The sequence below is a fragment of the Dioscorea cayenensis genome, chromosome 13 (genome assembly GCF_009730915.1).
Source record: "Dioscorea cayenensis subsp. rotundata cultivar TDr96_F1 chromosome 13, TDr96_F1_v2_PseudoChromosome.rev07_lg8_w22 25.fasta, whole genome shotgun sequence".
In the NCBI taxonomy this organism is placed as follows: domain Eukaryota; kingdom Viridiplantae; phylum Streptophyta; class Magnoliopsida; order Dioscoreales; family Dioscoreaceae; genus Dioscorea; species Dioscorea cayenensis.
Window position 1 is genome coordinate 3,956,311 of NC_052483.1, and position 23,206 is coordinate 3,979,516.

The following is a 23,206-nucleotide window of genomic DNA, read 5'->3' on the forward strand; positions in this document are numbered from 1 at the left end:
CTGGATTTGCAGGTGTAATTATGTTTTTAAGCATGAGAGACCGAATCTTGTTATTCCTGTGATCAAGGCCATTGCTCATACCAGAGAATTTGCATATGGATCCTACGTCTCCATTGGAAGAAAGTTCATCCAGTTTAACTTCTCCCTCGCACTGGGACGGCCCTTTCCTCTTCACTCACAGCTGGCATCAACCACGATCATCGGGTAAGGTCCGGTGGCTTTTTTTATCTCCGATGCTCATTCTTGTATTTCTCTGCGAGGATGCGTGTCGCGACCTTTTGTTGGATACCTCTTGCGACGAGATATTCGCCATTGAGGTTGCTCTTTCGACTGCCCTTGAGCACTGCTTCAATGTCAAAAGAATCTTCTGTTCCCATCGTGGCGTTCTGGACTTCCTTCATCGCCCTGACTCCACACTCTCTTGGAGATATCAGCTACAAATCAGCAACCTTATGTTCCTTTTGGATTCCAGCTTGCATCCAACCATCGATTGTTTACCTCTTCTCTGGCTTAAACCGGCTTCCGATCTCGCTTCTCTGGGATTTCGTCATCAGCACCTGCATCTTTTCCTCTCTGGACGAGACCTCCCTCGTTGGATCATGCGATCTTTCCTTTCTCATGGATTTTCCTTCTTGTAACTTTTACTTTTCTTAGTTGTTGTTGTTCTTCCTCTTTTTGTAGTGTTTTCAGCTTCTGTATTTGCTTCTAATAAATTTAGCTTCTCGGTTGAGAAGTTCTTCCACTTCATCCTCTCATTGGTTTTGTGGCCCATGGACTAAGCCCATCTTTTTGTCGTGTTTATCCATAAATTCTTGTGCTTTGGGGTTTTGGAGGAACTGTATGGGTTTGTGTCTGTATTTGGTTAGGTTACCAGTGTATTTGTTAACCTTTCACCTTTTTCTACCTAACAGTGCAGCTTGAGCCTAAAGTTTTAGGGATGTAATTCTCCAAACCTATTTATATAATCAGCCATATCTTATTAGGTTTCGTGCCATTTAGAGTAGACACTAGGGGTGGACTTTTGATTATTTGTGTTGTATAACAAGAATTGAACATTAGGGAAGCCATCTGATGTCTATGGGCTTGTCAACTTAAGATTGGGGGAGCAAATAATGGAGGATTTATAAAGTTTAATGCAATGCTTTAAAGGATATATAGGTGTTTATAGAGTTTTGAGAGATATTAGCTAAAAAATAACTTATTATTTGTTGATTTTACTTTTAGAATTTCAAATTGTGCCTACACAATATTTTTTTGATTTCAGTAAAGTTTCATCACTTGACTCACATGCAACTTGATCTATCAGAGGAATTTTGTACAGAATTCTTCACCGTCCAAATAGCCAAGTTAAGGAGAAGGGAAGAATTAAAATGGCCCTTGATGTGGTATATTAATTTTTTTTCATAATTTCTTGTTTGGAAGTCTTGTGTGAATAGATCTTTGATGTGTTGTCCCATGGGCCAAGGGCATGAACTGTTTGCACACAAGCAGACCAACAATTGTCCATCGTGATCTAAAAAACCAAATCTATAGGTTGACAAGAACTGGACTGTGAGGGTTTTTTATTGGTCAAAATATCAAAATGGTCCCTCTATTTTGTGTTTTCCACCCTTTTAGTCCCTCTAATATAAAATCTGCCTTTTTGGTCCTCGTATATTCACATTTTTGTCTTTTTGGTCCTCTAACTGACAGATATGCCCGTTTGGTCCTTCCAGTTGATGAATTAGAGGGACCAAAAAGGATGAAAATATGTAAATAAGAGGGCCAAAATGGCAGATTTTAGAACTAAAGGATGAAAATGTGCAAATACAAAGACCAAAAGGGTGGATTTTATATTAGAGGGACTAAAAGGGCAGAAAATAAAAAATAGAGGGACCATTTTGATATTTATACCTTTTTTATTCTTGGTAACCTCAAATACATGGAAATGTTTTAAAACTTGTTCTACTTTTAATATCAACTCCTTGGATTCGTGTAGGATGTTTGTTTATTGTGTCATCTTAGATTGATTGCTGGTAATGTTTTCAGGCTATAAAAAGTGGACTTGGTGGGATTTTGGTGAAATCATAGTAAGGAAAACTATTGTTTATGTGGAAAATTTGGAACGATTCTACCTTTCTATTATAGTGGCAGAATGAGAGGTAGAGTTTGACTGCTTTGGCATCCCAATATCTGGGATGCATTGAAGTCCTGGAATTTGTACAGTTATTAACTTGTTTTGGAAGACATTATTTGTATAGTCCATACTTGCAGAAAATATTATGCTCAGACCAACAATTCTTGCATCACTCAGTCTATGAACATGATTATATTAAATATTAATCATTTGGGTTACATCGCTCATTTAGTTGTTTTAGGTGCTCATTATCTGTTGACCTGTATGTTACTATGAATGGGGTTTTTTCCTTCAAATATGTGCGTCTTTCCAGCCTGATTAGATGTCAGTGCGACCTATATTAGATGCAAGTTTACGTGAAATTTTTTAATCATTGTCATACCTCTTGGGCCAAAATGAGTCTTGCTTTGTTTCAAAATGTATTTAAATGTGTTGCTATCTGCATAAGCTTGAATAATTACACTATAGGATATCCTTATCCTTCTCATTCTAAAACTTAGTTTTTCAAATGTTTATGTGTATATGCATGTTTTCTTTGTGGTTTTTTTGTTAGTGTTGTAATTATGTCTGCATTCATGATTGTGCTAATTTATTGGATATGGTCCTAGTTAGAGCTAAGTGGCCCTTCTAAATTATGAGTATCACCCTGTCCTATGAAAACTGGTCAAAATATTGGCCAAGTTCAAGTTGTACCTTTTGGCCCTAGCATCATCCTTGGTTTTCCTTTATGCAGTGTGATCTATCAGGATGCCAATAGACATAATCTAATGTCACATACAGGCATCCATTCCAAACAAATTTATTTACGTATGTTGGGGAAGGTGACATCTTTAAATGTTGGAATATAATAATAAATGGATATCATCCTTAATTTTCTTGATCAACTGTTACTCTATTAGTTCGCATCGATAGCATTCTGATATCAGTGTATTGGAAGTCTATGATTTTGGTCTCTCATGGTTGAATCACAACACATTTTTATCATCAAAGTCAACCGCCGGAATGGTGGGATCTAGTCTTTGCTCTACTACATTTTGGAAATTATTATTTCTAGTCTGTCAAACCTTTCTCATTTAACTCTCTTAATCTCTGTCCTTATTTTGTTTCCGCTTGAATGGATGGCTCCAGAAGTGAGTTTGCTACATTAAAACCCTCTTTGTTTTTTTGTTGACAAGAGAGCTGTCACAATAGCTAATAAGACGGGAACAACACAGCTTGAGAAAATAGAAGTAAACTAACAGAGCACGAACAAGTTAAACAAAGCATATGATAAATTAAAAATGAATTATCTATAGTTTACTTCTGTTATATTATCAATGATATACCTATGGTTATCTATAGTTACACTTAACCATATTATTTCCTTGACATTTGGCATTCATTGACATGCTTGTTAGTTGAGCAGTTCTCGTGATAACCTCCCATCCTAGGTGTGATGTGTACAGTTTTGGAGTGATATTATGTGAACTAGCAACTCTGAGGATGCCTTGGTCTGGTATGAACCTAATGCAGGTGGTGGTTGCTGTTGGCTTCTAGGATTACTGTCTAGAGATTCCAAAAGAGAATGATCCCCTTGTGGCCAAAATAATCTGGTAGTGCTGGCAAAAGTAAGCACACATATAGATAGGTATTGTAGAATTGTGCTAACTCTGTTTTGTTCTTGACCTTTGTTTTTTGTGAAATGACATGCAGAGATCCAAACTTGCAGCCTTCCTTTGCGGATCTCACAATAGCTCTCAAGTCTTTACAACAGCTTGTTCTTCTTGCTTATCAGGATGAGCAAAACCCACCTTTGGCACAAGAAATACCAGTAAACACAACGCCTTGAACATACCAAATGGTAAATAAGCTAACAGTGTCCATCTATTTATTACTTTTTGTAGTGCGTAGTAGTGCCCTTAAATTAGGAGATGTGAAGTGAAATGCTAGTTTAGTTTGGTTTTTGGGCAAGAACAAAAAGTAATGCCCACTTGGCATATGTTTATGTTTTCCTTGTGGAGACGGTACATGAATGCTCTTTATGTCTATACAGTATATACTAGTACTCACTGTTGGGATCTTATCACTCTAACAAGAGAATTATTATGGGAAAAATACATGCCAAAAAGTAGTGGATAACAAAATTTTAACAGCAAGTAAACATGATAAAAATCCTAATGCATGCCAGAACTAGGATTAAATTCTAAATAAATAGATAATTAAAAGTTATGCTTTTCTTTTGATGACGATTTTGAACGCACCCTTGTTTCCCCAAAATCGAAAGGGACTGCGAATCGCGACTCCCCTCTACTATCACGTACACACGAATGCCTCTGCGAATCAAGCAGGTATGCTAGTACCTCAAGAAACAACACTTGTTTCTTGGTTTGAATAGCAAGCACCCGAGATTCAAGGGAGAAGGGGCTGTAGGCGTGGTTGGTTCCGGCGGCGGGATCTGACGATGGCGGCCAAGGGAGAAGAGTGAGTGGCGGCTAGAGTTTCTTAAGAGACAATCTCTCAATCACTCTATCTTTTTCTCTCTCTCTTCTTCATATTAGGGTTAGACCATTTATTTATATTGGAAACCCAAAACCCTAATTTATGAAAAAACCATTCACTCCTAATCAAATTAGGAATATCTTCTTTACTTGATTAATTAAACTATTTTAATTAACCAAATCGATTAGATTGGATCAACACTTAATAAGACTCAACCCGAATAAGCTATTCACTCCACCTAATTTAGGTTTTTCACCAAAACCCTAAATAGGTGGTCCAATAAGTAACAAATTCTAAACCTTGATCCTGGCATTCTTAGTGTACGATCCTGTGAGCCCATTTAACATTGGCAATGAGCTTAAATAATTTTAATGCTCATAAATTATAATTATTCTCTAGCAAGATAATACGAATACTCAATATTAAATGAAGGTCAATTTTGAGAATTAACGGAACCTATCGCAACCTCATACTATCCTTTGCCATTGAATATCATAATTAGCATAAGGCATGGAGCGAATCATCCTTATTTTAATGCTAATTAATTTTTTGATCTCTTAGTGAACTGACTAGGTCAAGTAAATGATAACTCTTATTATTTCCCTTGGGCGTGGCCACGCATTACTCAGTCTCACTAATCAAGTGGCCGGTGATATTCACTCTCTCTATAGAGGGGGACAATCCCTTCACTTCACTCATGTCTCTCAGCATAAACCGTGACATGCCCAAAAATACCCCTACTTGCCACTCAGTTACGAATGACGTTAGGCATTAGTTAAAGCATGTAAGGATTCATATGAGATCTATAGTGATTTCAGGTCGAAGGATTCGAGTACAAGAATTGCTTGAGAAAAACACTTATGACTTTACAACCATGTAGTGTTCTCAAAAGCAAATCGATCCAGGTACATTGTTCCCTAACATGTATCTATGTCCTTTGATTGATATCCCATATCCTATGACCCGTAAAACAAGACCATCTCACGAAAGGCATACTAATCTTAATTTATTTTCATTCCCATGAAAATAATCTACTAGGGACATTTAGAATATTGTTCTAGTTTATGCTTCAAGGTTTTACTATCCAAATCACGCATTTAATAACTTGAGCATAACCAATATTCAAAGATATTTTATCTTATTAACTATGCACAGAAATAATAATAGATAAAACGATGCCTCATAATAATTATCCAAATAATAAGAGTTCATACAATGTATTGGGGCTAGGCCTTACACTAACACTCACAAGTCCCAAGAACTTGCAGTGGCTTGTAAATGGAGTTTCTTAGGGTGTTTTCTTTGCTTTGTGCCCAATTGAAAAACTAGGGATGTCATATAGACGAAAATGGGAAGATCTTATGGCTGATTGTGAAGAAAGGGTGCAGCGCTGGATTGATTGTAATTAAATTGTGTAAATAATAGTGATGGTACTTTGAGTTATTGAAGAATGTGGTCTTAGGAATCATCAAGAACTAGATTCCATTTCCTGATTGAATGAATGAATGAAGGAAATGAATAGAATATGACATTGTTATATAGGTGCATGCAGTATTGTTGCTGGAATTAAATTTATATATATAACAGTGAATCTTCGTGCTATGCCATTTGATTTGTGAATATTTTCATCTGAAAATGATTTCTATTAAGCTCCATGCAAACTCATGTATTGCATATTCTGTTTTCATCATTGTGTTTTGTTAAAATGTTTGTACCTTAAGCACTTAAGGAAAATATAAAAAAATTGCCAAGCAATGGAAAAGGTCTTGTAAAGTAATCATCTATCAAAAAAAAAAAAGGATAGGGTTACAAATGAAAAACATCAAGCAAATGGCTAAATAAAGATTTGGAGAATAGGGGTGACATTCAACCACAGGGAGCTTTTTGGTTATGTAACTAAATAAATCATTCTTTAATGATCAGACAAGAAGTGATGGATTTTGTTCGAGAAAAACTACTCAATGTGTACAATCATAATATATATAATAAATATTGATGATTCTGACATAATCTTTTAGATGTCCAAATTTCACCTTCTCTACAGATGATCTTTTGATTGTTCACTTAGATCAAAGTTATGCCTTACCAAACTTCTCCCATCTTATTCCCTTATTTGAATACAATTTGAGAAATTGTTAAAGCTCTTTGATTAGCAACATTGTGAAATCAAAGCTTTGATTGATCATTAAGTTGTTGGATCATCTAAGAGGTTGATGAATAGAATCTTGTTATCCTCAGGTTGTTGAATACTTGCTATCCTTAAGGAAACTCCATGCATGTCATTTCCACTGCTGAGCTAGCAACACATTTACCAACACCTAAAAAAAACATAACATAGAAAAAATAATATTTCATAACACCCTTTTGTTTGCTAAGATGAGCGGCCTAGCCGCTAATAAAGGCAGGGGCATGCACAAGTCTTGACGGAACAAGTGGGAACGGGGCTCGCGCACACATGGGCTCTGGGACCACCCGCACACAATCACTACTCACACTCCTAGAAATGTACCCTCACCCAAGATTTAAACTCTCACCACTTGTGAAGGGATTCTTTTGGGGACCCGGCTACCAATAGACCACTTGATTGTTGGTAACCCTTGTTAGAAATGTGTCATGAATATCTAGACAAAATAATTCAACCCTAAATAGATAAAACAACACAAAATTGTGACAGAAACATCACCTTATTATCAATAATTGTTGTAACAAAAGACCCGATGCTTCTTGAGTGTTGCAATGTTAAACTTTTGATCCTCCAACAAGTTTGCCTTGTGTTGATGAGTAGGTTCTTACTATCACACCGAATACCCGATGCTTTTTCAGTGTTGTGCTGTTAAACTTTTTATCCTCCAATAAGTTTGCCTTGGCTTGATGAGTAGATTCTTACTATCATACCAAATATATTAGGAAACTCCACGCATCTTGATCGCAATGAAAACTCTTTTCTGTAGTGCCAAAGCCTCACTTTCCATATAAAGCTTCACTAGCAGTAATAAACACATCTACCGACATCTGTTTTTGGCTTTGTTTTCCACTTTAACCTGCCAAAACAAAGAGAGAGAGAAAGAGTCCACTTTAACCTGCCAAAACAAAGATAGAGAGAGAGAGAGAGTCACAACATTAGCACCAAATACAAAGTCAGGTTTGAAGGCCACTCGTTTTAGACCATTCTGCACATTAACAAAACTAAGGCTTTCAAAGTTGGACAAAGTTCACAAGTAATCCTTAGCAATATGTAAGTGAAAATAACAAATAGACAACATTTTACATATATATATATATATATATATATATATATAGATGCGTCCAAATAAATCCAACTTGTTAACAAAGCACAACTTACTTGAAAATACAATTTGAACAAAAGATGCAACCCGACAATTCATGTCTTCAATTGATCAACTTTCAAGCCAGACTTAGAAAATACATAAGATAATGATGATATACAGACCTCAAACTTGGAAACCAAATAATAATATGTCTTCACATTGGCATAAATAAGAAAGCAATCAAAGCATTTAGATTTGAGAAGAAAACCCAGAAACAATACAAGCAATCCAGAGCATAATTGACCAGTTAATTTGCTATATTATTGATTAACTACAAATAGAATTTGTAGTTCTGAGAAGCTTTTGGAGATGCAAAACCCAGGAAATTAAAGACCTGTCAAAGAGATGGCATGATTTCTCAATGTTATAAGTTGCACATATTGAATTCAAAAACAAAAAAGAAAAGAGGACATTTTCTCCAAATTAATGTTGATCTTACTTGGTTTGAGCATAACATGATCTCTAACCTGCGCAAACAAAAACAGAGAAAACTCAAAGGCCTATCTTTCACTTCAACTAATCGTTCATGCATTGGGTCCACTCTCCTGCAAACACAAGAATATTCAGCAAATTAATCATTCTCAAACTAATCATTCTTAATAAGTTAAAGTTCCTAGTTTTAATTATATACTTGTACATATACTTCCATGCTTCCAACATTGTCTATACGTTTAATAATAATAATAATCCAACTATTATTGGTGTTATAATGGGTGCATATTGATAAACTATATATAAACTAACATTCAAACATGATAATAAGGTAGGGAAAGAGGCATACATATGCCCGATTAATAAATGGCCCTTCCAATGCGATCTTATAGAGTTAATTATGCATATTTAATGAATTTTAAAGCTCCATATATATGTATATATTAAAAGAACAAAGAATGAAAAGTAAAAAAGAATTCTATAATTTAAAAAAAATCCTTATGTTATAGCGATTGATTAATGAATAGAAAATTATATTAATAACTTGTTTTAACAATCATGAATCCACAGTACATGTGAAGAAGTTGGAAATAATAAAAGAAAAGCATGAAACTTACCTTGACGAAAATTGGCGAAAGGTGAGATGGGACGCTGTCATCATCCCACTTTAAGCTTTCCCACCACTCTTTCACACATGCAATGTGTATCATTCTTTGATTGTTGTTAATGCCACGCTTGAATGGTAACTTCTTTAGATTAAGACAATCATACACCAGAAGCCTTTCAAATCGAGAGAAATCCAATGCAAAATTGCTTATTGTCACCAAATTTTCTAGACTTCTGAAACTTCTTGTTGGATTTCTTTCTCCTCGATGTAAAACAATGTTTCTATCTCTGCACAATCTTTTATATCTAAAGAAGATAGACATGGGAGATGCAGGACCCAAGCTAAATTATCCAAATTACATCCTGATATATATATCTCCTTCAACACATGAAAACATTCTGGAGGGGATAGATCTGTCCAAATAATGTTCTGGAGCTTTTCAACATTAGAGATTTTGAGCATATTGAGATGACTTCCACTTCCATTCAGCACAAGCTCCTTAAGTTGTGGGCATGATTCAATTATTAGTGTCTGCAAGAATCCATGATCTTTGCAGCTTAAAATGTCAAATGAAAGAGAGATGATATCCAAATTGTATAGACAAAGTTGAGTAGTTGGCAAACATGAGAGTTATTGGAGAACCTCTTTTGATACTACACGCATTCCTATTCCTTTGATGTTGTTGTGTTTCTTCAATTTCTTTAACCCTTCCGGGTCTACCCACCCTGATGGAAATAAGTCAATGACCTTCAACTTCTGTAATCTTGACATGAGATTTTCCTCTATCTTGCCAAGCAATTTCAAATTCTTGTATATTAGATATTGCAATTTCTTCAAATATACCAACTCCTTTGGAAGTGATGAGATCTTTGTGTTTGAAATGTTTAGGTATTGCAAATTAACTAAACATTTGATGCCCTTTGGAAGCTCTTGGATAAGAGTGCCTGAAAGATTCAAATATATCAAATTTGGCATATGACTGAAAAATCCTTCAGGAATATTTTTGAAACCAGAATTATATAGTATTATTAAACACAACAAATCAGAACACTGATGAGACAAAATTGGCAAAAGCTCCACCTCGCCATTTATAATCACTCGGTTCGTGAATCTCCAATTCTCTGCATTGGTTGATGGTCTTTCAACCGAGGAACTATCATTACTTTTCACTATCCATTTATTCATGTTCATCCCACAGTCTGATGTTATCCACACTGCCATCTCATAAATTACATCATGTAACCTCACTAAATCAGAATCAGAAGAATACAATAAACATGATTCCTCTAGATTCTTAAAGATATGTCTTGCTTTGCCATAAGCTTGTTGTAAATTGACAAAATCACCGATCAGGCCTAAACCCATCCAACATTCTAACAAACCATCTTTAGTTAATAACCGTCGCATAATGGAAGCACACAAGAAACATTCCTGAATATTTCGAGGTAGAGTATCGTAACTGAATTTCAAAATTGGAAGTAATGATTCCTGCACACCTTGAACTACTTGAGTACCTGAATTCTTTAGCGAGCTCAAAATATCTTCTCACTCTTGGACAGTAGTTCTGTTAGACATGGCCTTACCGACCACTTGCAGAGCAAGTGGCAAACCACCACACTTCTCCATCACTTGCCATGCTATTTCTTTAAATTTTTCATCTGACTCAATAACTGCTAGATTAACATTGAGCTTGAAAAGAGCCCATGCTTCATCTGGTTCCAAGCTTTCCACTTTAATCTTTTTGCTTGCCCCCATCCGGGCACACACATCTTCTGATCGAGTAGTGAAAATCACTTTATATTTGTATGGTTTGGTGGAATCATCATCATCTCTGAAAGGATTGATAATTCCAAGACCAACAAGGTCTACTGGCTCCCATATATTATCCAAGAGCAATACAATGTTCTTAGTTTTCAGGGCATTGATGATGTCTCGTTGACCAGCATCAGGGGCCAAATGCAATTTTTTAGAAATCTCTTTCCGAAGTTCTTCCAATTGAGTATTTTGTGAAGCTTCGATAAATAACACATGATCGAATCCCATGTTTGCATCACCTGACAATAACTGGTTGATTTTTTTCAAGAATCCCATGTTTGCATCTTCTAACAATCGTTGGTTGATTTTTTTCAGGAGTGTGGTCTTACCTACACCCCCCATCCCCCATATGCCAATTATACCAACTGTTTCATCTGCCAGGTAACTGCGAGCAATATCAACGTTGGAGCTGATTTTTTCCCCCATTATTTTAGATGATTCAGGGACTTGTTTAGGCGGTGGTATGTCGGTAAATTTGATTTCTGGCTGTTTTGTTGTCAACTGATTAATCTCCTTTTCCAATTTGATTGCATCACTGCTAATCTTATACCTTGAAAAACAATTTAGAGAACAAGAGCCTGCGACACAATTACCTTTGCCATATTCATCTGATAATCGTTCTACCTTATTATCCTTTACTCCAACCTGTTCAAAACCAATTCAAATGGTGTAATTAGAAATCTTTGTGGGAGCACAACTTACTCTTTTCTATATTATAACAAACTGAGAAAGCACAAGCATGAAATTCTATGATGTAATAATATATATAAACATACATAAATATATATAATCTTGATTTAGAAGTAACCAAACAATAAAAAGGGTCATCCTATAGTTATGGTTGAAGAAGCTTTACATCTCGAAGCCAGTCTTTAACTTGATGTTGATTGTCGAGTTGTTTCCCTTTGTGTTGAGGATCATCAATCTTTCTCTGAACATCCTCCTTCTTGGCCATGAGATGTTGCATGGCGTCCTTCAAATCATCAAGTTTCTCTTTGGTGGAGAATACATGGTTCATGTCCTGACGCACAACAGGGCTTTGCATACAAGAACAAAAAGGTGAAAGACACAGCTTCACCAAATCCATTGAATCTCAAAATCAATATGCAGCTAGCGTGTGCTTGGATGCAGGGATGGGCTGGAACGGTCGTCTGTGAAGAAGGAAGAGATGAAAATGGGAAGAAAAAGCCACGAAGACTAGAGACAGGAAGGTTGGAAAAAAGAGGTAGAGATAGAGAGGAGTAGAGAAAAGTAGAGGAGTTGATTCTGATTCCCCACTACACCAAATCATTAATTACAGTGATACTATAATAATCCTAATACATGAGGATTAACAACACTCTAATAACCATTTAATTCAACCCATTGCTTTGTTATTTTCTTTTATCCTTTCATCTACTCAATAATATCTATATTAACTTAATTTCTCTCTGAAAAGATCCCATGTTTAATCTGTTTTCAAGCATTCCATTTTAATATTTTCGATCAGTTGTCATCCGGGCACACACATCTTCGGACTGTGCAGTTAAAATCACCTTATCTTTGTGAATTCCAAGATTTCCCTGACATCCTTGATCCTTCATCCCATATATCATATTAGAAAAATAGTTCTTAGTTTTCAAAACATGAAAGTCGCCTTTACTTTATATGGGGCGAAAGTTGCGACTTGCAGCTATCTTTTTCTTGAGTTTTCCCAAATGAATGTTCTGTGAAGCCACTATATATGAATAGCATAGCATATGATCGGATGTCATATGTCCCCCATCAATGGGCCACCATCCAACAATGACTTTCTCAATTATTTTTCTCAAGAGTTGTGGTCTTACTGGCGGCACCTCACATGTCCCATATGTCCATCATTCTGATTGCTTTGTCTGCTAGTATATATCTATGTTGAAGCAAATTCATATTACCATTGTTCTATAAGAAACAGGGACTGGTTTGAGGGGTTGTATAACTCCCTTAGTTATCTCCTTTAAAAACTTCATTGCCTTGCTAATCTTATAACTTGACCTATAATTTGGAAAATAAGAGCATGGAACATAACAACCTCTGCTATGTTCATCTCATCATTGTTTCACCTTCTCATCTTTTTCTCCACCGTGTTCAGACCCAATTTAAATGATGTTGAAAATCTTGATTTTAAAAGTAAAAGAAAAAGAAAAGAAGGAAAAAAAAATATCTTTAGTTATACACATACATACATATATGGTTATTAAAACCCGGACCTGTCCGGCTATCAGACCTGTTGACCCGATGCTTAAACTACTCCGAATCTCTAATTAGACCATTTATACAATCAACCTGTTTTGACCCGGCTGACCTGCTTTGACCCGATCAAACCCGGTGAACCGGTCGAGTTTCGATAAACCGGCTTGACCAATGTTTTTTTTTTTTTAAATGGCCTTTTCATCCTTTGATATTTTTGATTTTTTTTTTCTAATAAATTTTGTTATATGCTGATATTATATCAAATTTGTTTTTTTTCTCCCTATTCTGCTACTTTCAAATAAAGGATTAATAATTGTTTTTTTTATGAAATTATTTATTTGATAATTAATAATTCATGAATATTATTATATAATTAAAAATAATTTATAATTTTAAAAATATTATTTTAAAATATTATTTTTAAAATTATAAATTATTTCATTAACCCAACATTGATTTAACTGTTGAACTAGTTGACCCAAGACTCAGAATTTCAACCGGGTCAATGCGTGAATCGAGTCACATAACTATGAAAATAGCTCAATTAATAAGAGTGAGGTTGAATCACTATGCAACACATAAAAGCAGAAATAAGCTCAGAACGACTATACAACGCATTAAAGTTATATGACTATGCAACGCATAAAACATATTTTTTAATTGAAAATATTATATTGTTTTTAAAAATTAATTATAAATTTTTTAAGTAATAAAATCAAACAAATATTATATTTTATAATTTAATATTTATATAATTAAATAATTTTATCATAAAGTATTTTTATAATTGAAATATTATAAAAATAATTAATAGAATAAGTGTATTTAAAATATAATTATAAATTTTGTTCAAGTAATAAAATTAAAAAATATTAAATATTTTAAATTTAGTAAATTAATTAATTAATTAATTTTACTTACATTAATTTTAATGAGAAGTATTAAATAATTATTAATAATAATAATAGATAGATAATAGATAATAGATAATTAGGGTAATCTCACTATCCCTCTTACATGATAACTAAAGCTTTAAACTTACATCAAACCAAACAAATAAAAATTTTAATGTGACATTTTCAATTACAACAAACCAAACAGCAATGATGTAAGTTGAAATACAGCATTTTCACTTACATGTGATTTCACTTACAAACAACCAAATAGCTCCTAAATATTAATTTCATGCCAAACAAGAACTATTGCCTTTATAAAAGTAGGATATAGATTACTCATGAATCTTTCACAATTTTGTGGGTATATAATATGCCCTAATTCAGCTAACTATGAATAAAACAGAGTTCTGCTTAGGGTGAGAACCACCACAATATTTGAGTACATAATTGCTATATGCGATTTATAAGAAAATAACCTGTTTATGTGACATATAAATCCTTTATAATAATAAAAATAACTAGTATGGGAGGCCCGTGCTGACGCTACGGGTTATATATAAAGTTATTTTTTTCTTTTTTTAATTTATTTGTTATTTTATATATTCTCATTGTTCATTTTTTTTTTGCAGACAAAAAATCTAAATGTAATTAATATTTCATTTGTTGATAACTGTTGTTTATTAGAAGTGGTGTAGTAAGTTTTGGAAAAAAAAACCATCTACTTTGTAAGCATTTATTCATGCATTAAACATTGGAAAAAGTTTAATTTTTTATTATCCACTCAAAATAGCAAAACAAAAAGGTACAACATGAAATATATTTACTTCATCACGGTTGTTATTATGGATCTGCATCAGACACAGTTGTGTGTTCAACATCATCATACATGGCAGCAGGCAGGTTGAGGTCGATCAGAGTCATTACCGATGGGTTTTCGGCATTGTTCTTTGATGAGTCAACCTATCAAAGAATAATTTCTTAGTTGATATTTTTTTTATTGAGTCATGTGAAGTTGTTAATTGGGAAGATATAATAAAAAAAAATATGCTATAGTCACTAACGCATGGATAATTTAGTGTTACATTTGCTTTTATATGATAGTCAGACTAAATCAATTAGTTATGTATTTTGTTTTGTATTTTTTAATTGATATGCAAGTATTATTGTTATATGTGCTTAATTTTTTTTTCATAAATCATGGTTAGCCCAAGTTGCATTTGTAGTTAACTTGATATTTTCAAATATAGGTTGCAGTTTACAATCGGTCATATTTTTCTATAATATTGTTTTTAATTATATCTTTATATTTAAGTAGGAATTACATTTTTTTTTTTTAGTGTTCCAGCTGCCCAGAGTTCCAATTTAGTTTTGCTAACACTTCTTCATGACATGGGTAGTAGTCTTGCCATTTCAGTACAATTTTTCACACATTAGCAATAAATATCAAGAAATTCATATCTAGTAATATTTTTTCAAAAGCATTTGTAAAAAAATGTTTTTTTAAATTATATCTTAATTATATCTTTATATTTAAGTAGGAATTACATTTTTTAGTGTTTCAAAATGCCCTAGAGTTCCAATTTAGTTTTGCTGACACTTCTTCATGACATGGGTAGTAGTCTTGCCATTTCAGTACAATTTTTCACGCATTAGCAATAAATATCAAGAAATTCATATTTAGTAATATTTTTTCAAAAGCATTTGTAAAAATGCTTTTTTTTAATTATATCTTTATATTTAAGTAGGAATTACATTTTTTTTTAGTGTTCCAGCTGCCCAGAGTTCCAATTTAGTTTTGTTGACACTTCTTCATGACATGGGTAGTAGTCTTGCCATTTCAGTACAATTTTTCACACATTAGCAATAAATATCAAGAAATTCATATTTAGTAACATTTTTTCAAAAGCATTTGTAAAAATTACCTCGAGTTTGTCAATTAGCTCCTTTGTATTTGAAGCGGAGACAATAATATGGTGTGCACTTTGTTTTATGAAACCTTCCTCTATAGCTTGCTTAATAAAGGAAAGTAATGAGTTGTAGTATCCCATCAATGTTCAGTAATCCGATCTGCAACAAAACATAATTTAGTCGTTTTGTAATTTTGACTGTGTAACTGTATAATTGGCATCACATTACTGGCTTGTTATGTATGCCTAATTGTGCCCAAGTAATTACTTCAAAAAGTTCCTCAAGAGTCCCATAACCTCCTACATAATAATTACACTTGACATGAGTGGTTTTTTTTGTTATTTACTTTAAAGGGGGAAAACCATAATAGTTATCCAAGAGTGATAACAAAATGAAACATTGCATAGCGAATAATTTTTTTTCAATTTTTTGTAATCCAAATTAAGTATAACCAAATATGATCACATGCAAAATACAAATCAGACATAGCAATAAAGGCATCATAATGTAAGTTCATTTCTGCTTTTCCTCTGGTGCATATTTTCAACTGGTTTTATATCTCCTATAGTAATACCAGTGATCTAACAATAAAAACAATAATGTATCAAGAATAACCATTGATGTCCATGGTTTGAGGTTTTGTTTCTTAAGAGTTTATAATATACAAAAAAAAATTATTTCCATACCTCTTTATCCATTAGAGGCTTGGGAATCACACTGAGTAGATGGATAAAAGATTTAGTTAATATCTTCAGAAGTTTTTTTATGAAATGAATGGACTTTCATTATCTTTTTTTAAAAAATGTAAACCATACCCAAGAACATGCCTGTCCACCATCAAAGACAGTTTGGGCAATCAAACCCTATTAATCCAATATTACCTCCTCCGTATACCAAATCAATGTTTTTCATCACATGAAATGCTAACATTTGTTAGGTTATGTCCAATAGTTTCATTTATTAATTTATGTTTAAGAATAATGACAGAGAAAAAAGATAGCAAGGAAGAGAGAGTGATGAAAAGAGAAATAAAAATAAATTAAAAGGAAGAAACCAAACCAGTTCTTTGGCAAGATCAATGGCAGCATCCTGATAACTCTTTTTCTTCCCTAAGCTACTACCACAAAAAACACAAATTGTCTTAAATTTGGATGTACTCATTCTTTCTTTGTCTTTTTGTCATATCAACACTGCAAATTACATGAAATATATAACATAAATTAAGTGGGAGAAATGAATAGTATAATAAGGATCACTGAAAACTGCAAGAATGATATGCAGTTTAAAAAAAAACAATTGTTTGACAATTAAACAATCATAATAAGGATGAGAAAAGAGGATCTCAGATGGATTAAAATTTACAAACATTGGAGGGTGGAGTGTTGTTGGGAAGGATTACTCTATCTTTTTTTTTTGTTGGGATAGCCACAACTACCTCACAAATGAATATATAGAGAAATTGTTGGTTTGGGTTGTTCTACTCTAGTTATTGATGTAATTTTTAAAATGTATTTTTTATATTATATTTTGCATCTTTAGTCAGAGATGTCAATCATGTTTTATCGGGCCTTCTTAAAAGAAGAGTAGCATTATAGTTGTTAAAAGATAAATAATTTCTATTAACATAAAAATGTTTCATATATGATGAGGAACAAAAATTTGAATTTATTTTCTAAGATTTGATAACTATTTGAATTGAGATTAATTGAAGAGCATGAGAAATGTTAAGTCTTTCAAATGTATGCAAATTAGTCAAAGACATATTAGGTATGATTTGATTTGCACAGTAGGCAATCAATCAAAGTTCAACTTTTAACAATCGTATTAAAAGTAGGCTATGATTTGTCTTTAGTTTGTTATTAAAAAAAAAACTAATAGTTGATAATTGTATTTTGAAAAAAAAATATCCAATAAGTTTTGTAAATTATTTTTTTGCTATTATTATCTTATAATTTTCAATTCCAAATTAACATATTATATTAAGAAGAGAAAAAGCAAATAACTAAAGCAATTTAGTAACTAAATATTGTTAGGAGAGGGCAATGCATTGTATATATACATACATAATTTCTAAAAGCTCAATGAGAAATTTTAAAAATAAAGTTAACTACAAATTTTAAAAACATAAAAATAAAATAAAATAAAATACTTTATTTTTATGTCTATACATGTATGGACAACAAAAAAACTATTAAACCAAATAGGGAAAAAGGGAAAATAAAAGAGAAAAATAGGAGCACAATATACTATAATAGATTACAAACCAATAATAATGTTTAAAAGGTCTTGTGAATGGATTCCCAAGTTCAAATTTGGTTTTCTTACTAATTTTTAAATATGTTAATAGTTTTTTAAGTGTTTTTTTAAACAAAGCATAAAAAAAGAACAAACGAATAAAAACAAATTTCACTTTACAGCTAGCAAACCCTAAAATTTTGGATCCTGATGAGTAATTTGTAGATATCCACTCAATTGTCTTTTTGATTGAATGAGACTGATGAATAACATATATTGTGTTATAACTTATAATAGGTAAAAACCAAGAAATGAAGCTCAAATACCAAGAATGGATATAGCTATTCCATACCATGCTTGAATGATTAAGTGTGGATCTTGACTTTCATATCCATTTTTTAATTAAATTAGGTTTGAATAAAAAAAAATATGGGGTTCCTTCCATTCAAAGCTTATCAAAAACACCCACTTTGTTTTTTTCATTTGTAGGGCAGAGGGTGTGGTATAGTCATAATGAGTTTTTATAAATAAATGTGAGAGAAATTATAGATAGGCTGAAATTAGAGAAAAAATGATTTTTTTTTTTTTTTTTAGTTTTTCCAATGATTTTTCCTTACATTCCCTCACAAAAAACTTTCATGAGGCTTGGTTGCTCTTTTATTCAAGCAAGTGCAGAAGAGTTTATATGTGAATTTGCAATTTGTGCTCTTGTTTGATTGTTCTTTTATTTGGATGTGTTTTTGTTTGAAAGTGTTCTTGTTTAAATTGTTCTTGTAATCTAAATAGGATTAGAAAATTGAAAAATTGTTCAATTAATAGGACGGGTTTTGTCAATTAAAGGGGGTTTGGATATCATTAATTTGAAAACCAAATTAGAGTTTCAAAAGATTATATATATATATATATATAATGTAAGAATATGATAAATGATCATGTTTGTTGTTCTCATTGTATGCAACAGTAAGTAGAGGGGTCATGTGTTTGTGTGACTGTAAGCTCATTATGTGTGTCCCCTCTGGTTTGGATGGTATTGATTGTTTTAGAGAAGATATTAAAACTTGTGACCCAAAAAATATATATCTATATTTATATATGGAAAAACATCATCTAGGTAAGTCCCTAGATTTGAAATCTATGGGACGTTTTAAATCTAAGCTGTTGGATCATCATCCAATGGTTGATTGTTTATATAAACACTGTACACCTTTTTACTGTTCATGATCACTATACTACACTGTAGAACGTGGTTTCTACTATTCATAATGATAAGAGCCGTCAGATTACCATCTGATGGCTACCATGGACATCCCTAGATTTGAAATCTAAGGACGTCCCTAGATGATGGGTCCTCTTTATATATATATATATATAATTTGAAAAAAAATATAAAAAAATTACAACTTTATTAAAATCTTTCAAGCAAATTTTGTGTTTTTATAAACTTAAGTATATAAAATAATAAATTATTTACCGTTTTCAGTGTTTGTCTAATATCAAAACAGTAAATAGTTTAAATTTTTAGTTCTCACTTCTCACATATCCCCCAGCTTCTCGTAAATATTTCAATATTATAAAGGGAAAATTACTGTTCACCCCTCGTCATTTTCAAAACTTCCCAAAAACCCCCTCCAACTTTTGCACACCCCGGACAGCCCTCCGTTATATTTCACATTCCCTTTAACCCCCCGCCGGTAAGTTGAAGTGGGTCCATGATATGAAATTCCTTTTTTGCCCTTACAAAAGGAGGGAAAAATGGCGCCCAATCATATCATGTCCGAACTTTATGCATAGTTCTCCAATGCCTCCTGCTTGCTTTTTCTCAAACAAAGTTTAGAAGGCTCATATCTTGTTCTTCTTGTTCTTGTTCTTATTTTTGTTCTTCTTTTTGTTCTTCTCATTTGGTGTACTCAATTTTAGCTCTTCGGATTAAATTATGGAGAATTTTTGTTCTATTGCTAGATACAAGATGATCGAGTCGTAAGTGTCCGAGGACAGTAAGTTGCGTTTTACCCATTGCCACCCTTCCGGTCCGCAAGTTGTGTTGTAGCCATTACCACGCTTCCGGTCACAATCGCAGATCGTGACCGGAATCTGTTGCCGCGTAGGCATTGTGTATATATTTCTTAGTATTGTTTAAATATTGAACTTTAGATTTAAATATATCTGTTATGGTTTAAATATTGGCTTCTATGTTTAAATTTGTTCTTTTATCGTTTAAACTGTATTTTTATCCACTTAAAAATATACAACGCGATGGTGGCGGCGGTCTCCAGCGTAATTAATGCACGCCTGTTACCCAAGCATTTCCACTCGCCGTCGACATTAAAAATCGGAGTCAAGCGAAAGCAGTGCTGGATTTCGCAAAGATAAATGGTTGAACATACTCTCATCGGGCGCAACCACTCCTCTTCCTCTTCCTCTTCTTCTTGTGTGATGGTCATCCCGCCGAAGTCGCACATTTGGTGTTCACGACATTCGCACCATTCAAACCACATTTTTTTAGATCATAGACTTTTTACAGGATGTGTCATGATTGTTTTCCTCTTGTCATCTCTAAACAGCCTGTAGGTGAAAACTTTCTTTTTCTTGCCCAAGTCGAAATGCTCGCCTTCTTGCTCTACTCTACGGGTAAGCAATGACGGAAGTGCGTTTCGCCTTGGGTCAAGAAAAGAAAGTTTCACTTACAAGTTGATTACGGATGATTACCAGAAGAAGGTTCATCACATATCCTTTAAAAAGAACTTGATCTATAAAAAAAATGTGGTCCGACCGAGCGAGTGTTGTGGATACCCTATTCAAAGGTGTACTTGATCTATAAAAGCAATGATCGTCCCGTGATGGTTACGCGTCATGCGTTAAACGGGAGTTTGAAGCTTAAACAGAGAATTTTTGTATTGTCTTACATTCTATTTTTATCAGAGATTTGTATTTTAAGTGAAGGTCATTTGTAATTACGCTGATATTTAATAATAAAATTCAATGTTGTATTGTATTGTATTAAATGTATTTTTATCAGAGAATGAATGTTATCAGAGATTTGTATTTTAAGTAAGTTGATATTGAATAAGAAAATGAATGCTGTCTTGTATTGTCTTAAGTGAACATTCTATTTTTTTTTAGAGATTTGTTTTTTAGGTTCATTACATTGTAATTAAGTTGATATAATACAATAAGAAAATATTACACTGAGAAAATGAAATTTAAACAGAGAAAAATCAAATTAAAGGGAGAAACTGATACTTAAACGTTTAAATATTTTAAACAAACAAACCTATTTGAGCATCACCTTGTGATAACTTTTCAAATTTAAACAGAGACATAACAATTTGAGAAACAAAGAATGGCATTGTAAACAATACAAACAGTTAAACAATAATCGATTTACTCTTTAAACAATGACAACGGTGTTTAAGCACATACATAAAGATGTTTAAACGGTTTACATATTATTTACATGATATAGACTTTAGTTAAAAAGTTAACCGTTATTTTAAACACTATATGTATCTGTTTAAACATAAAAAGCTTGACATTTAAACAGAGACTCATGTTGATGTGAGAATTTTCATTCGAGCGATGACAATATGTCTTCCTCGCGACATTGACATATATTTCCCTTTTTGCCCTTGGGATGGAGGGAAAAAAATACCGCCCAATCACATCACGCCTAGTCTATCCTCTATGCATCAATCGTACACTTTTTTTGTTTGCCTATCCGCATCGCTTTGTTGTTTACATCTTCTTTTTTTCTTCTTCATTTCATTTTCTTTTTGTTCTTCATTTCATTTGGTTTGTACGATTTGGTTTTCGGCCGATATATTATGGAGAATTTTTGCGGTATTGCTAGATTCAACGGGGAGGGAAGAGTGCTGATGTTCACGGCTCAGACTTCTTGGGAGTTGGTGTTAGTTGAGATATGTGAGCGATGGGATCTCGAAGTTTCCCTTGTCAGGGTGAAGTTTGTCACACCAGATGGATATAAAACGGTTTGTCCAATAGAAAATGATGTTGACTTCCAGCGAATGTGTCATGTGCACTCCATCTTCAAATGCGGTATAGTTGATCTTGTTGTCGAGACAGACAATGTGCCATTGTGGAATCCTAATGAAAACGAGTTTTACTCGTTGTAAGTTCTTTCTCTTTTATTTGATCCAATTGTATGGGTTCGTTATTGTTTAAATATGTCAGTTACTGCTTAACATATTGTACTATTCGTTTATGTTAATTGGTAACAGTTTAAGTATTTAGTTTAATGTTTAAATATTGGCATTATCACTTAAATATTATATTCTCCGCTTAACATATTGATCTTTTCATTTGACTGAAGTGTTGGCAGGAATTCAGATTCTGCGAGTGCTCCCGTTCAATCCCATGGTGACCCTGACGGTGTGGGATGTCTTCCTTCATCGTCAGATCATTCTGAAGTGATGTCGTTGGATATTGGACAACGTTTTGACGGTGTTGAACATTTCAAGGACGTACTTCAAAATCATGCAATCAAACAGAATTTTGACTTCAAATTCATAAAGAACGAAAAACATCGGGTGACTGTGGAATGCGTCGCCGATGGTTGTCGTTGGCACCTTCATGCTTCAAAAGAGTATAATAAAAATACTTTCAGAATCAAGACAATCAACCCGTCACACACTTGCGGTGGTGGCATAGGTTCGGCGTCACATCCGAAAGCATCCAAAAAATGGGTAAGCGCACGAGTGATTCAGAAGCTCAAGGACCGGCCCTTGTACAAGGCCATCGACATTCAGAAGGACATATTGCGGGAACATGGTGTCCACATACCATACAAGCAGGCTTGGTTGGGAAAGGAGCATGCTCGGGTGGTCCACGATGGCAGTGACATCTCCGCCTACTGATCTGCTTTGCTTTGGTATGTGGATAAGGTGGGTCGAGACAAATCCCGGCTGTCGCGATCGTGAAAAGGGACGGTGATCGTTTTAAACGTGCATTCTTTTCTTTCAGCGCGTGTATTGTGGGATTCAAGAGGGCTTGCAAGTCACTGCTTGCTTTCTCGATGGTACCCACCTCCTTGGAAAAATATCGGGGTACACTCATCGGGTGCCACAGGGGAAAGATGGAAACAATGGTTTTTTCCATGTCGCCTTCGGTATAGTCGACAACAAGACCGATGCCAATTGGACTTGGTTCATATCTAAGTTAGGCA

General features: G+C 33.6%; 2 protein-coding genes and 1 pseudogene across 6 annotated transcripts; 1 reads left to right on the forward strand and 2 right to left on the reverse strand.

The window, feature by feature from the left end:
* Positions 1 to 233: 233 nt before the first annotated feature.
* Positions 234 to 3,994, forward strand: LOC120274607 (annotated as a pseudogene).
* Positions 3,995 to 6,961: 2,967 nt separating this feature from the next.
* Positions 6,962 to 12,059, reverse strand: LOC120274761 (probable disease resistance protein At5g43730). Of its 5 annotated transcripts, none has more exons than XM_039281293.1 (4): positions 11,634 to 12,059; positions 10,043 to 11,422; positions 8,973 to 9,906; positions 6,962 to 8,468 (listed from the first exon to the last, which is right to left on the reverse strand). In XM_039281293.1, the coding sequence occupies exons 1-2, from the start codon at positions 11,862 to 11,864 to the stop codon at positions 10,508 to 10,510; spliced, it is 1,146 nt and encodes a 381-aa protein (XP_039137227.1). In that variant the 5' UTR covers positions 11,865 to 12,059; the 3' UTR covers positions 6,962 to 8,468; positions 8,973 to 9,906; positions 10,043 to 10,507. The 5 variants fall into 5 exon arrangements, with proteins under 5 accessions (XP_039137227.1, XP_039137229.1, XP_039137228.1 ...); XM_039281295.1 differs by having other exon boundaries at positions 6,962 to 7,674; positions 8,391 to 8,468; positions 8,973 to 11,422; XM_039281294.1 differs by having other exon boundaries at positions 6,962 to 7,674; positions 8,363 to 8,468; positions 8,973 to 11,422.
* Positions 9,188 to 10,327, reverse strand: LOC120274608 (disease resistance protein RPS2-like). The gene is made up of 2 exons (XM_039281152.1): positions 9,605 to 10,327; positions 9,188 to 9,493 (listed from the first exon to the last, which is right to left on the reverse strand). The coding sequence occupies exons 1-2, from the start codon at positions 10,325 to 10,327 to the stop codon at positions 9,188 to 9,190; spliced, it is 1,029 nt and encodes a 342-aa protein (XP_039137086.1).
* Positions 12,060 to 23,206: the final 11,147 nt, after the last annotated feature.